The following is a 15,668-nucleotide window of genomic DNA, read 5'->3' on the forward strand; positions in this document are numbered from 1 at the left end:
AAAAGGATACGACATAAAACTCTGGCTTCCTTTTCTCCCCTGTATCATTTTACTCCCCGTTAACCTGTCTTCCTTATTTTTTGTAAGTATTTGTAAATGTCTTTTGTACCTTTCCTGGTTTTGTACCATACGATGAGTGATCACGGCCCTTGGGAGTAATCTAGTGAAGCGAGATAACCTAACATGGAAACCTAGTGAGCACACAGGATAAAATCCACGGTCTGTGCGCATTTTCTAACATATATCGGCCACTACTGATAATGAGGGGCTGCTTCTGTGGCTGAACTTCAAAGAGACACGGTTATCGCAGTCTGCAATCACTTAACAATGGGCAGAGAAAGAAAAATTAGAAAACCTAAGAAATGACTTGGCTCAACACACCGGCTTCGGTTTCATGGCGAGGGAGGACGCAGAGCTCAGAAAGTGTTTTGTTCCATTATGGAGGGTTCACCAAGGGCCCAGCTTTAAATCCACTCTCTTTACAGCCTATACAATTTTGAAAGCTGCACAGAGTTATTGTGTTTGTTCAAATACTGTCATACTTTGCCAAAATTATGCCTATTCATACTCATTAGCATCTATGAGATACAGGGCTTCATATATCATACTAGGAGAGCCTGAACATTGTAGGCCGGAACACTCCGTGGAGGGGTGGCCCCTCCTTTGATCCCAGAGATTGTGACGGGACAGAGAGCCAAAAAAATGCCAGCAGAAGACAGCTGAGAATTGGCAGAGACAGTCTGAGAGCGATGCAGGCAACCAAAGGCCTTTTACAGAGGGCGCTTGTGAATACTGCAGCACAGCACATCATGCGACTGCTGCATTTGGACAGAGGGCCTCAGCTGCCAGGCAGGTGCGCCTTTATATCTGAAATGGTATTTTCCCAGAGTGAAAACCGAGCACCGGGACCTCAGTCCTACATGCAGGGCCTCGATCTGTGGGAATGCTGCTGCATGACAGAGGGTGGCTGAAGCCACCACACCACCGTGTGAGCAGTAAAACAGCAATCTGCAAAGACGCCTCTCCCCAAGGCTCGTTCTTGCTCATTGGCAACCCAGCTCTTGCTGCCCGACTCTAGCAGGCTGTACCAGAAGTGACAGGATACAGGCATCTTTAGCAGCCTCTGCGCCATGACCTTGAAGAAGAGGCCTCATTCTTGGGCATTGGTGAGGGAATCTGTGGATTCCGGGAACTGGTTTCCTCCAACCCCAACACACATGCGCTCTCTTTCATGTTGCATTCTTTCAAGTCTTGGGAGAAAACAGGAAAGACAGAAACAAGTCTTGTGATTATGCCCCCCTCCCCGGTCAGAGAGTAAATGGATGAGGTGGGAATCGAAGGACAACTTGTGCCAGCAGCAGCAGCAGCAGCAGGAAGGGAAATGCTTAGGATTGAAAAAAAAGAAAAAGAAAAATGCTGGGGTAAACGGCAAGAGAGTCTCCCAAGGACTGCTATCCAGAGAATTCCCCCTGTGCAAGAAGAGTGGCCTAGCCAGGAGACAGCCGCTCAGAAAACAAAAGGCACAAAGGCCACGACCGGAGTCTGCCAGGGCGGCAAGTGAGCCAGAAGTGAACGAGGAGAGGATTTCTGAACGGCAACTCAACACACACAGCCCTTCTAACAGCTTCACAGCAGGACGGAAAAGCAGCATTTATTCCGTGCCTTTTCAATCCATGCAAAAGAGGCCTTCCTTTTCTAAAGCCATTACACTTCTATTATCAGTCCTAATCACTGAGCCTCTTCTGCCATCCAGATTTGTATGCAGGTGTTTTATGTACACTGCTTTAAATGTATGCTGATTTGAAGGCACCCCAGATAACAAAAATGACCTGGACCATTTTCGTTCGGGGTGTGTGTGTGTGTGTGTGTGTGTGTGTGTGTGTGTGTGTGTGGCTGAAGAGATGGACTCAAGCTGGGCGGTGGTGGGATGGGGTGTGGTCACTGGGAATTAAATTCCCTTTGGCTGTGGAGGAATGGAAGGACTCGTAACACTCTGTATTGAAATGATATTCAAATATTTGATGTTCAGTTCAAACTGAGACTCCATCAGCCATCCGCACAGTCCAACACAGGTAATCCAAAAGAAACAACCTGGATATAAGGATGTTTGTCATCATTACTTCAGCTTTCAAATCTATCCAGTCTCTCCTAAGCAAGGATGAGATGAAAAATCACAGCACACACAAGTCCCAAATATGGATTTTTCTTTTGTTTTTTGCATCCAGGACATCCGTGGTCCCCAATCTTTTTATCACCGGGGACCGGTCTATGCTTGACAATTTTACTGAGGCTCGGGGGGTTGGGGAGTCTTTTGCCGAGGGACGTTGCCGCCACCTGAGCCCCTGCTCCACTTGCTTTCCTGCCAGCGCCCCTGACTTCCCGCCGCCTGCTGGGGGGGGGGCGCTGCCAGCAGTAGCTGCCACGCCAAGGGGGAGCCCCAGCCATGGCGGCCACTGGAGAGCACCAAAGGTGAGCCGGCGGCAGAGTGGCAGGGCAGCCCCCGAGGCAGCAGCCAGGGAGGAGCCGCAGCCTGGTACCGAATGATCCACGGACCAGTACCGGCCCGGGGGTTGGGGACCACTGATCTAGAGGGTGATAATTATTTCATACTCTGCTATGATTCAGTGATATTTTCTGAAACAATATTGTCCTTTCAAGGTGGAAAGAACTTTTGGGGGAAAGCTGTACTCAGCAAACTGAATTCAGCATGTGTGATTAGCCAACTGCAAAATTCCAGTCCTGCATATAGTACCTATCACCATGGAAATTACACAGTATTAATAGATAAATATTCCCAGCATCGCAATGACCTGAATCTTCAGGGGCAGCAATGGAAAGCATGTTTCTAGACAGCTTGCTATAAGAAGTCCAAAAGCTACAGGACGCTCAGGAAGGAGAACAAGGCAATTAGGAAAGGCAGTTCGGCATTTTTAGATATACAAATAAATAGCTACTATAGTAAGCACACCCAGTGGTTATATTGGTTACTAAGACTTGGCAAGACATCTTTGCGTTTTTAAACCAAATGCTAGAAGTCTAGCATTAAATCAATTATAAGCATTACAACTAGACATAAATGTATGCCTGTAATGAATACAAATAACTTGTAGATTCTGAATTGTCTGAACAGAAAAGGTATTAATGGTAACTTTTAAGTGACCTACAATAATTAGTTTTGAAATTTATTTTCAGTGGGTTGTGAATGGAACAAGATCGTAGCAACCAGTTTCAACAGCAAATCATGCACCCAATGGAAAAGTTACTGCTTAAGATTCGGGGGAACCTCCTAACATGTAGTACAAGTGGGTTGCTACAAAAAGCTGATATTGTTCCAAATCTATCCCCTACTGCCTGCCATATGCAAGCTTTAGCTTCATTCATACAGCTTGCTCCATTGGTGCAAAATTGAAAGAGGTGGGCAGATGCCACTTTCCTGTTAAAGCCACACAGGTTCATTTTACAACAGCTACTATTACCACTACTACTTCACTACTACTTTACCACTGCTTTACTACTACTTTACTACCACTTTACTATTATTTCACTACTGTTTTACTATTACTGTACTACCATTTCACCACTGCTTTACTATTACTTTACTAATACTTCATTATTGCTTTACTATTGATTTACTACTACTTTACTATTACTTCACTACTGCTTTACTAAAACATTACTAGTACTTTACTATCACTTAACTATTACTTTACTACTACTTTACTACTTCAGATACTGAAAAGCAGGATATATAAAAAACTACTTCTTCTAACAAGGGGTTTTGGAAAACAGACAAAACATCTCATCTTAGTTAGAGAAAAAGGTGATGTTAAGGAGGGATGCCTAGCAGATAAAATAAATACACATTAAACTCAAGAGCATCCAAACAAGAGCATTAAACTCAATCACTTTGGTGATTTGGATCCCACTGCCATGGAGGCATAAACCCAGGAGGGTGGTAACTCTAGGGCCCTTGAGCAACCCATCATGGAATGGGTGGCGGTTCTTGATCTGCCTGGTGTTCTGCTATGATGCTCTGAGACCAAAGATACTGAGGCTGGAACTTCACCACATCATAGTCCAATGAGGGGGAAACAGCTAATCCTAATGATAGGGATGGTGTCCTCGGGATCTCTTGACACACTGGTTATCGATATCTATCCAGAGTTTGATGTCAAGGAGATGAGGATCAGTGCCAAGGAGGAACTGGTGACAAAGATCAACATTGCAGCATACTCAATGATAGGTGTCAAGGCACAGTTTCCATCTGAGCCTGAGGAGAAGCAGACTCCTGGCACCAAGGTGACCCTGAACACAGGTGTAGAAACAATTCAGACTTTCAATGACAATATGGAGAGGGCCGATGGTGTTGAGAATTTGGAGATGACGAGCAATGTTGAGGTAAATTATCAAGCACTGGTGATTTTGATTATTGCTACCGAGGTAGTATTGATCTTTTGGGTGACTCAGAAGTGATATGCCTTGATTTTTTTCTTTTTTGCCTTCTTAGTGGGAGGCTTTGAAAAGGTCCCTGGAGGTGGCAGGCTCAGTTCTAAGGGTTTAGATTGAGCTGCAGGGATTGACGCTATCGAGGGAGTGCGGGTCTGCTTCAAAGATTTTTCCGTGGGTTTGTCTAATATGGAAAGGGACTTCTCCCATATCGCCGCTTTCAGTCTTGAAGGCCTTTCATGTCTGGTCTTAGGTGTGAGACGGTGACATGCTAGACCACTGGAGCTGGTGTGTCCCTCACTCAGAAAGAGCACAGAGTCCTTGTGCTCATTGTTTTGAGGCCTTGTTAGTCTGCACTGGCAGCATTTGTTAAACCTTACACTTGCAAAGAAGAAAGGGCAGAAGAAACCCAATGAAAACTCACAGCTGGAAGACCTGCGTCCTCTCTCCATGATGGTGAAGAGAAGACTGAGGCCCCGCCTCTCCCACATGACCGTTTGGGCAGGAAAATTCTTGCTCTTGGCTCTGTCAGAGGAGAGGGGAAGCACTCTAGAAAAAGTGGGAAGCTCGCAAGCCGATTCTCTGCGGCTGACCTGCGTGTGCGCAGGTCCCAAACAGGACTGCACTGGAACAGGTTTTTTGTATCCAAACCCTCAGCATGATTTTACAAACTGCTCTGCTTCTGGCTGCATCAAATTTCATATGTGCTATCTGCAGGAAGCCACCAGTTTCAGGTAAAGTGCTAGCAGAAAAAAGGCACATGAAGTCCCCGAACATGGACCTGCTGTCCTTATATCTACTACTGCTAAGTATTCACAAGCATACGGACAATGCTGATATCCCCCCTCATAAGCACGGGGGAAGGGGGGAGGGACCATTCATATTTCTTTACTTAACTGGTTCCAACTTAAGGCACTTCACTGCCAGCCAATCTGCAAGATATTTGCCACTGTGCTCTCTAGAAGCCAAGGGATGTAACTTCACAACAAAGAAAAAACTGCTTACCAGCTATTGCTCCCGCCAGAAGCAAATATCCAGGGCTCACCCGCCCATCTTCAGCTGCAAACCAAGATTTCATGTGAGCGTAACAAGGGAAATAAATGGCGGAGAAGGGGATGTCGCGGAGAAAGCAGGCCTTGGCTCCCTGGGAATGGAAAGGAAAGTTGCGTGAGCAGGATGCTTTCATCATGGCCCAAAGTCTCACTGAAAAATTGACACACTCCAGATAAGTGCTCAAATTTTGCAACGTGCTGTTTTTAAGATCACAGAAGATTACACTCAGAAGGGAGGAAACCAAGCCATGCACACACCATTCAGCTGGCAGCCCAATTTCCCCACATATGGATACATGGTTAGTCTCTAACAGGGCAGTCCTGGAAGAAGCAAACAACCAGCATGGCAGAGATAAGTACAAAACAGGCAACATGAAATTCTGCTTCTTCTGCCAAGGCCCAGTCAAGTGTTCTGATATGCAGAAAAGACCTGTGAACACAGATAACTGTCTCCCAAGCAAATTAGATCAGGACAACTCCTACATCAATGCTGATATAAACATTAAGCCACTGTTAGAAAGCTGGACTGGGAGACACAGGTTTGAATCCTCCGTCTGCCTTGGAAGCCCTTCAGGTAACCTTGGGCCAATCACACATTCCCAGCCTAACCTACCTCGCAGGGTGGGTGTTGTAAGGGTTAAAAAAGGAAGGACAGAGAATGCTGCTGAAACTGGCTTTGGATCCCCACTGGTGAGAAAAGCATAATAAACAATCTTGAAACCAATGCCTGATTTACACTGTAGGTCAATTGGTCTTGTCTGAGTCCTTCTGCACATACCTGTGGCTACCACCTGGCAACAATATAAAACAAGGCTTCAGCATCCTTACCAGGACTCTGAACTGCAGCCTCTATAAGACAGGCACATTCCAAAGGGAGACAGACTCCATTATGGGTTGGATTCACTGGGTAAGCCATATTCAAAGCCATCTGTTTTACTGTCTGGCAGGCAAAGGAGGAGACGAACAAGGATCCCCCACTCCCCAATCTCAAACGTTACTTATTCCACAGGAAGAAGAACCTCCCCGTTGTCTTTGCCTTAAAACAGTTTATTGGACTTGTGCCATGATTTGTGTTATGGCAACAAATGCCAGGCGACTTCCGTTCCGGTTATAGTTCAAGGTGCTATTCATGAGTTTTAAAAGAGCTCAGGCCTTCCATACACCTCTCCTTGTGCTCCACTCCAAGACCAGCCTGGAGTATCACCTTTACGCTACTGGGTTTCAGCATCAAAGAGGCACAAGTAGGCAACTCTTGGCACGGCCTCTCTTGTGTACATTCCCCAGAGTCTTAGCTCGAGCGTACCATTCTCTAAGAATCTGGCAGAGGAGAACCAAGCATGCAGGCAGTTGCCTAATTGAGTAGATATTTCACGGTTTGACAACAGTGTGTCTTCTTTCCTGAGCCTCCAGAATATTCGAACAATGACATGTATAGATATATTTCTGTTTCTTAAAATGAACAATGAGATGGGCTAGCAACTGTTCTGTCCATGGAGCCATCTTCTTATTTCTGAAGCAAATGCCTTTTGGAGTACAGAAACGACGTGCTTTAAAAACGCCCTTCAGCAATACGCCTTCCAGATGCAAGAGAGAAAAATATCTTTCCAAGTTACTTGGCTTTGGTGTAAATAAAGCTGGATCAAAAACCAGGATCTACTTTATTAAACTACCAACTTTGGCTCTATTCCAATAGCTCAACGGTCTAAAGTCCATCGCCCCAAAACTCTGGCAGGCCTCATTTAACTCCCAAGTTAATCACTACAACCAGCTAATGCCAATTAGGAAGGCCTATGGGGGAATGGCTCTCAAACTGCTAAAAATATATCTTGAACTGCTAAAAAAGAAAAAACTTAGTTAATGTAAAGCAACCGCAATGAAGCCTGTTTCTGAATTAAGCAGGTCCCCCCCTCCCCATGCTTTTCTCCACACCCTACTGAAAGGGACAGTGCACTATAAGGCGAACAAGCATCTTTAAAGCAGCCCTTTGGGTCAACAGGTAGAATCCCTGGCTCGAGTTTATCCCAGCAGCCCAAGCACAGACCTGCCGGGCATGAGAGAGAGGAGGCATTCTGAGAGAGAGGAGGCATTAAAAGCATGTGCTTCTCTGCCCTGCCCGCCAACTGAAGGTGAGGAGCCAATCTTGTTAATAACCTTCAAAGCCTTTAATCTTGGGTTGCATCTTGGCGAACAAACCGATGGAGAAAAAGAACCCCAGGTTGTCGGAAGATTTGGATAATCAACTCAGAAAGTCAGGGCTAGGGCAGGTTCTTTCGCATGCTAATTCCTGCTTATTCTAGCCCTACCTGCAAAAAAAAAAGGGGGGGGGATCTAAATAAACTATTTCGACTACAAGGGAGGGTAATTATACTCACAAAGGCACCTCTGTGTCGGGGTTGGGCACAAGGAGCCAGAAGGTCTGGGAGACGCAGGCTTAACCTAGTCTCCTGCAGTGAATGCACATTGTCTAGCAAAGGGGGGGGGGGATGCCAGACTGAGAGGACCTCGCAGAATTCAAGACAACAGTGGTGCACCTTGTCTGAGAGGGTTATTTAATGCTTCTGGCACCTGTACTTACTGCCGTCCCCTCTTTCCCGGCCTTACAGGTTTAGAATTTATTTGGCATGTATAATTGTTATTTTGATCCTATAGCAACAAACAATAGGCAGCATGTCATTTCTTGATCCGTTAACATTCTTCTTGGGTTCCACCAGCAACTTAACCCTTTGGATTTGGAAGTGTAACAACCTCCTACCCACTACCTGGCAGCCCCCCTCCTTCGACCTCACCTTTCTCGATTTCAGAAAAACCAACAACCCTGATTTGAGAGGGAGGGAGGGAAAGAGAAAGAGACTGCAGCTTGCATACAGGGATGGGCTATTCTGGTCCCCCTTTTTAAAATACCAAGTTTAATTCAAAACTCTGCATGTCACAGAGGATTTGTCTCCATTCCTCGTGTTAGTCAATTATAAACAGTTGATATCGCGGTCCTCTCATATACATGTAGCATAGAACATGCCTTGATGCATACTGCAAGCTACTACTGGGCCATATTTTGAAATGGGTTATTAGCTTGCACTGTCAAATTAAAAAAGCAGTTAGACCTTGTCACCTTTATATCACTGACAAATCCCCAAAATGTGCTGCTCCAGATAAGGAATTAAATTGAACTAAAATATGATTTTGCTAGTTCAGCATATGTGCGACAACCTGAAAGCTGAATGAAAAATAAACAAACAGGAAAAGAAATCAACTCGGGGCTTCATTGCTACTTCTCAAACAAATTATTTTGTAAAGGAGAAACCCCTCAACTTCCAATATGGAATAAGCGACACTTTTCTTTTTCTCGTTCTATTCCTACCAACATGTTAAGTTTGTGTTCCTGTTCACAAGCAACTGTTTCTTCTTCAAGAAATAATCAGGCTTACATCAGTAAGTGATACATTTCATTTCTACACCCTTGCTACATAATTCAGACTGCAACTCTCAGGTACATTTTCAAAAGATTGGTAGCTAAAAGCCAGAAAAAGTTTGCCCACTGGTAAGAGGCAAATACTAAAAGCATAACATTGCAAGAAGGTTCACTTATCCATCATTCCTCTATATATTTGTGAAACAGCCTGGGGGTGGTGGGGGTGGAACGTGTCTGGCTATCCAAGTTGGAATAGGGCCAAGTTGGAATAGTTTTGCTGGCTGCACCCTGATTGGATCTGCCCCTACAGCTCCCGCCCTCCCTCCCTGGATGCTAGCCACATTCCTCTCAGACGCTAGCCACATTCCTCTCAGAGAGACACACAGAGCCTTGCCAGACTGAACCTGAGCCCTCATTCCTCCTATCACTCCTACTGCGAGGGTGGCAGAGAGAGAGACACAGAGAGAGCTGCCCCAAGCTGCTGACAGAGACACAGAGAGAGCCGCCCCTGCTGCGACGGATAGGGGGGAGAGACAGAGTGAGAGAGCTGCTCCAAGCTGCTGACCAGCCCTGCTTCCCTCCTAAGAATAAGCCCTCATTACCTGCTATGGCTCCTGTGGAGGCACGCACTGGGAGAGGGTGAGAGAGAGACAGAGAGATAGAGAGATCTGCACCTCCCAGTGTCCCCTGGGTCCTAGCACCCATTGCATTCCTGCTTGCAATGGGCTTCCTTGCTAGTTTCTATATAAAATATCTACTTTCATGAACTGGATTTTAGCTGACACAAAACAAAAATATGAAGGAAATCAATATTGCTCTTGAATTAAAAAAAAATTAATCTTCTTCCTGACTTTAGAGAGGCATGCTTTGTGTGACAACTTTGGGAAATAATTATTTTTGGCTTTGCCTGCACACTTGTGCACCTATTCATTGCTTCGCCTCCATAGATTTCATTGGCGTGTGGTGTGCTGGTTGTCCACTGTGGGAAAAAGCTTTCTAGGTTGGTGAATCTACTTTTTGGGATTCAACAACTTGTGCCAGGAAATCAGGCTGAGAAAGGCCTTGCTCAACAATCACTGCCCAAGATTCTTTAGCAGGGAATGCTAATTAGTGAAACTGAAAACATTCTTAACTCATAGGGTTTCCCGGGTTTGGTGGCTAGTTCGTTCAGCACGAAAACATCTGTCATGCAAATCTGAAAGAAACCTCACCTACCATCGCTTATTGGTTTATTTTCTTCATTCCCAAAGGGGATCACATTGTTCTCCCCTCCATTCTATCCTCCCAACAGCTCCACGAGATTTCTTTCCTTCGTTGTGGCTACAGAGAGCATCAGCTAGCATTTTCTGCGAAGAAATAAACCGTTTCCAAAGCAGGCATCCCATTTCATTTCAGGCTTAAACACAAATCTATTATTACCTTGTACAGACCAAAAAATCCCAGGTCACGCAATACCGTGAGGGCACTAACACGTGGGCCAGTGGTGATCTCTCCAGCCACTTGCAGACGAATTTTGACAATTTCCAGCGGGTTGGTGAAAATCACTTGCGATGCTCCTGCCTGGGAGGGGAATAAAGCAAGAGCAACAGGTGAGCACTGCAGCAGAGGTAAATGAGCCCATCAAATAGCACCCGGTGCAGAACCTCTGCCTGCTGCACTGACGCGTTGCCATTAGTGCCGCATCCCCCCCTCCCCAACAGAGGTTGAGCGGCAGCACTTAGTTGTTTGCACTGAAATATAAACTACAGGCAATTAGGTATTTTAATTGTAATTGGTTTCTATATTGCAAACTACTGGCCTTTCGACATGATGAGTTAAAGAAAGGGAACCGAGCCGCCCTAAGATAAACAAATGCAATTGCAGTTCATCAACAGACAATGATGCCGAAAGGAAACACTCATTAACATCTACTTCCACTATGCCAACAAGCCAAAAGCAGCGTAAAGAAACTAATAAACATTTTCTTTAAAACAAAACCTGAATTATTAACTAGGTCAAAGAACTGGGGCTTGCTTGGCAGTATCTGCCGCATTCTTCTTCCGTAACAAGGTCTGTGGGGGATCTCCCTCAGTTTTGGCACTGGTTCAAAACATTCTGTGGAACATATGTATTTACAACAGCTAATTTCCTCTGCTTTTAAAAAGTTACTGAACTGAAAGTTTGTATATCCTCAAACGGCATTTTGCTCAACTGCTGCTAATCTGAGTTGAACCTCATTTCTCTGTGCACAAGGCAAAATCTATTTTATTCCATTTCTTCCTCCTGCTCCCAGCACTGAAAGAACTGAAGCAAGAAATGAACATTTCTCTAACAACTGCATTTACTGCTCTTAAAAACAACAACAACAAAAAAACAAAACCCTGGATACTTACTTAAAGTAGCTAGCCATGAACTGTTGCCAACAGCCCTTAAAACAACAGCATCTGGGCAGACTAAAATAGATCAGACAGTGAAATTCACTTTCTGTTGGGTTACTATGAAAGTATTGAAGGGTGGCAATGTAATGAGTAGTCCGGACAAGAAGTCTCACAATATTTCCCTCCTCTCCTTCAGAATAGACTTTCTGGGCCATGTGTATTGTGATTGCTAAGCCTTCTAGAGCTGGACGACAAGTGACGCCATGGCCTCTCAGTGGCAGAACACCAACCTGGCATGCAAACTGTCCCAGGTTTGATCCCTGGCATCTCCTGCTCCAGAGGAGGAATCAGGAAATCAGGAAAGACCTTTTCCTGTCCCATGTGCCAGCAAGCTGCTCCAGTTAGAGCAGAGTCAATATTGAGGTGGATGAACCAAGAGTCTGAGTCTCAACTGTGGAAAGGGGTGGTCTAGAAATCAAACTCTAAATAAATTATAAGGCAAGTTCTTATACAGTTCTAAAGGAGGCGAAGGACTGCCCTGGTTTGATTACTAAGCTTGTGGGCACAAGCTTGTACAAAAGGACTGATTAACTGCTTTAGCAAAGAATTATCATATTGCATCATTTGGCTTAATTTGGGTATTATGACACAGTTTACTAGTTTGCCTTATATCTCCACAATTTATTTATTTTTATTTTATTTATTTAGATTTTTATACCGCCCTTCCGTACGGCTCTAGGCGGTTATGATGTTTGTTCATTTAGTCTGAGGAAAAGCACACACACTCAAAAGTTCACACCTTGACTAAATCTTCATTGGTCTTAAAGGTGCTATTGGACTCTATTTTTGTTGCTGTACAACAGTTGTAGTCGAGTTCTGGACTACTCCATCTCTGCATGCTAACAGTTCTTACAACTGTAGGTAAGCTGCGAAAAGAATTTTCCCAAACACCTCCCACAACATTCTGAAGAGGAAACGGTGCTGTTTATGTGGCCGGTGCTCAAAAAGGAAGAAAATCAAGAGGACAACAGCAGCATTGCTATTCCAAACTCCGGCCACACTTCTGAATAATACAGATGTGCCTCTCAAAGGTGGCCCAGTCAATTTGCAAACGAAAACGCTCCAAAGGCCGTGGTCCCCTTTTGCCAACATGAAAATAAAACACCCTTAATCAGTTCTTATGTGCCATCACCCTCAAACGAGGAATCTCAGCGCTTCCTCAAAGCACATGGATCTGACACAGATGGATTGTGTTAATAAAGCAAGGATGACTATTCCAACCTTAAAACTCTTTGAAATCAACGGTAGTACTCAAGGTTATGAGAGGCTAAGCCACTTGTTTCTGATCTCCAGCCAAAGTTTTATTTCCAAGTCCACTCTGGCTCTCCTTCGAGCAGTTTCCATGATTGGTATGCAGTGAGCTATTTCCTTCTATTTCCTTTAATGAGCTGCAACTATGGACATCATCCTTACACTGAAATAATTAAGTCAAGAAGTCTCCCCTTAATAATTTTCTTCCTGATGTCTCAAACTCTGAAAAATTGTTGGGACGCTCTAAATCATTTATTATTTTAAAAATCAATTCACCACTCCCAATCTTACTCTGAAGACTTTGCAAGCCAAGAAGATTAAATAACGATCTAAAGAATAAAGGCAGACTGAATGAGAGTAGTCTGTATTGAGTGATGCCTTTACAGTCAAGGCTATTGACATTCCATAACTCTAGGAAAGTGAAGAATCTGGCTTGAGACTTAAAGCTGAGGGCCACCATGGTATAGCAGAGCCAGCCTAGGGATTGGGACACTGTGCTCTGAATCTCCACTCTTGCTAGAAACCCTTGGGCAACCTTGAGCCCATCACTGCTTCTGCCAGCCTCAGTTACTTCATAGAGTTGCTGTGAGGATTATAAAAAAAGGGGAGGGGCTGCTTGGAGAAAGCCGAGGATAAAAATGTAATTTGATGGACTGAAAATCTCACTTTTTAAAATTTTAAAAGCAAGATTCTAGCCCCAAACATGCCAAGCCAGGCTTCAAACTGCATGAGTAGAACCTGACACAATCTCAGAAGCCCTGCCACTAAATAAAACTTCAGGGTTTCTGACCTGCCAAAGCTTCTCAGTCTTTTATATGCCTAGCAGCGGTTGAGGCAACTCTGCAAAAGAATCCAATAGATGCAAGAATCCACATCTTCCCAGTGACCAACTACTGTCAGTGAAGACAGAAGAACTCAAGGAAGTGGCTATCTACCCTGGTACTGAGCCCAGATCCAGACCCCGGGAGTCCCTTCCATAAGCACCTTTTAAATTATACTTTAATCAACAACTACTTTGGCTTTCATCATTTTGGGAATACATTTTTGGTTGTAAAGCAGGGTCAAAATGCAATTAAGCAAGCTCCCTACATTTATAACAAAATTTAAGTCTGATAGCACCTTTAAGAACTATAAAGATTTATTGGACTCAAATTTTGTTGTGCTAATTCAGACCAACACTGCTACTCACTTGAGTCTTCCTACCTTTATGTAATTTATACAATTTGAAAGTTTTCCCCATCACTAAATACCACCAAAGACTCAAATACATGTTTAGTTACAGCAGGAAGGTAGCATTCCACCAGTGGCATTAAATCTTTTTATGTTTCAAACTGTAAGTCCTTAGGATAACTTTTTGAGAAACGGAGTAACATTGGAAGTAGAACAAGCCAAGTAATAGATGACCAGTCACTGGCAGATGTAAGAATTGTCAGCCACACTACTAGAGATCGAGAAGCAGGATCAGAACAACCACTGGCAGGACACCCTGCCAGATTTTCATAATCTGTGCACTTTGGATTACAAAGAAGTGTAGCAATGGTAGCATTCTTACTATTTTGTACCCAGAAGTGTTACTATTTCCCTGATTTGTCAAACTGGATGCATAGTCAGAGAAAAGAAAGAAAAACACATCCTGAGGTCATACTAATGATGGTATTTTGGATTTGCTGAAGCAATACAAGGGCTGAAATGATGTGGAATCCCCAGGTCCAAATTCTGGGTCAACTATAAAGCTCACTAGATAGCTCAGTCTAATCTGCTTTAGACTGTTGAGAGCTTTGAGATGCCACTAAAATTCCTTGGAGGTAGGAAGACATGGAAACATCATACAGACACACCCAACAAGAGACTGAAGCCACAAGCTGGAGGAAGGGCAAACTCTCATACTCGCAATGGTGTTACTGTAAAACTTCAGCAAGATCCTAGAAAAAAAACAACAACCCTCTATCCAGCAATGATTCCACGCAACATTCTTTGACGACAAATTCTACATTCCAATGTCAGACAGTTATTTTTCAACCATGAAAGCACCGCCAATATTCTTTGCATGACATGACTGGAGGCTAAATGTTGAACTGTTATGGGATGTGACGACCACACAACATGACAGCCACGAATATGCCTCATCCATTCAATATTGTAGGTTACTGTGTTTTTAATGGATTTCCCCCCCCATGCTATTCAGTGACTTAAAAAAAAATCAAACAATATCACTAGACACCTCTCGATGGCAGTATAACCTTGTACACACATGTCTATCATTCTTTTCCATCCTTTCTCTGAACTCCCCTGAGTAGAAAAGGAATAATGGAGAAGTATCTAGGTATTTCTCCTTTGTCTGACAAAAGAGTGCTTGATCACTTAGGAGAAAAGCATTACTCGCTAAGCACTGACCGTCTTTCTTACAGCTCTGGGGAAGAAGCAATGTGGTTGTTCGCTTCAGTCTCAGATAATAACTTTCAGGTCATTGTGTGTTAATTAAACAAGGAAGAACACTGCATGTTGAAGGATCGCTTTCCTTTGCTTCCCTTGTCCACACATTTCAGATCTTACAAGGACTATGACTAAGTGTGTACAAAAAAGTTTGGAAAACCATGCTAGGAACTCGCTGGAGACCTCAAAGGAAATGATTTTCTGAACCACAAGCAACATTTAAGATGGAGAAAGCAACCTAAATGCTGAAAAAGTCTACTTGAAAATAGGGCATACTTGAGGCTTTCCAAAAAGCAAGAGCAGCCCGAGGTAATAAAAGGTGGGAGGAAGAGCCCAAGGGACATCAAGTCCAGCATCCTGTTTCCAAAAGAAAGCTAGAGGCATTGTTACTTGCCTTTCAGCCACCAGCACTGAGCAGTTTTACTTCCTCAAATATTGAGGCTCCAGTCAGCTACCATAGCTCATAGAGCTAGTCTGAATATATGTGTGGGACCCCCTCTGTCTATCTCCACATCCTGAGACAGCCAATGTGAGGAATAACTCTCTTTTTTCTGTCCTAGGTCTACTGCTTCAAGTTCTAGTATAATGAAAAAGGAAGAAAAATCTTTGTGCCCATTTTCTTCGCACCATTTGCAAATTTAGACATTGGTGTGATTTCTT

The 15,668-nt window shown here is 44.0% G+C and overlaps 1 protein-coding gene across 4 annotated transcripts in view; it reads right to left on the bottom strand.

Annotated features, from left to right (window-relative positions):
* The window catches only part of SLC25A13 (solute carrier family 25 member 13), a 110,107-nt gene that overhangs the window by 5,066 nt on the left and 89,373 nt on the right, over positions 1 to 15,668 (bottom strand). For all 4 annotated transcript variants that reach the window (XM_077303648.1, XM_077303647.1, XM_077303650.1 and 1 more), the window contains 2 exons: positions 10,327 to 10,467; positions 5,452 to 5,590 (listed from right to left, as the gene is read on the bottom strand). In XM_077303648.1, coding sequence (XP_077159763.1) covers positions 5,452 to 5,590; positions 10,327 to 10,467 — 280 coding nt within the window. The remainder of the gene's footprint in view (positions 1 to 5,451; positions 5,591 to 10,326; positions 10,468 to 15,668) is intronic.

The sequence above is a fragment of the Paroedura picta genome, chromosome 11 (genome assembly GCF_049243985.1).
Source record: "Paroedura picta isolate Pp20150507F chromosome 11, Ppicta_v3.0, whole genome shotgun sequence".
NCBI classification, from domain to species: domain Eukaryota; kingdom Metazoa; phylum Chordata; class Lepidosauria; order Squamata; family Gekkonidae; genus Paroedura; species Paroedura picta.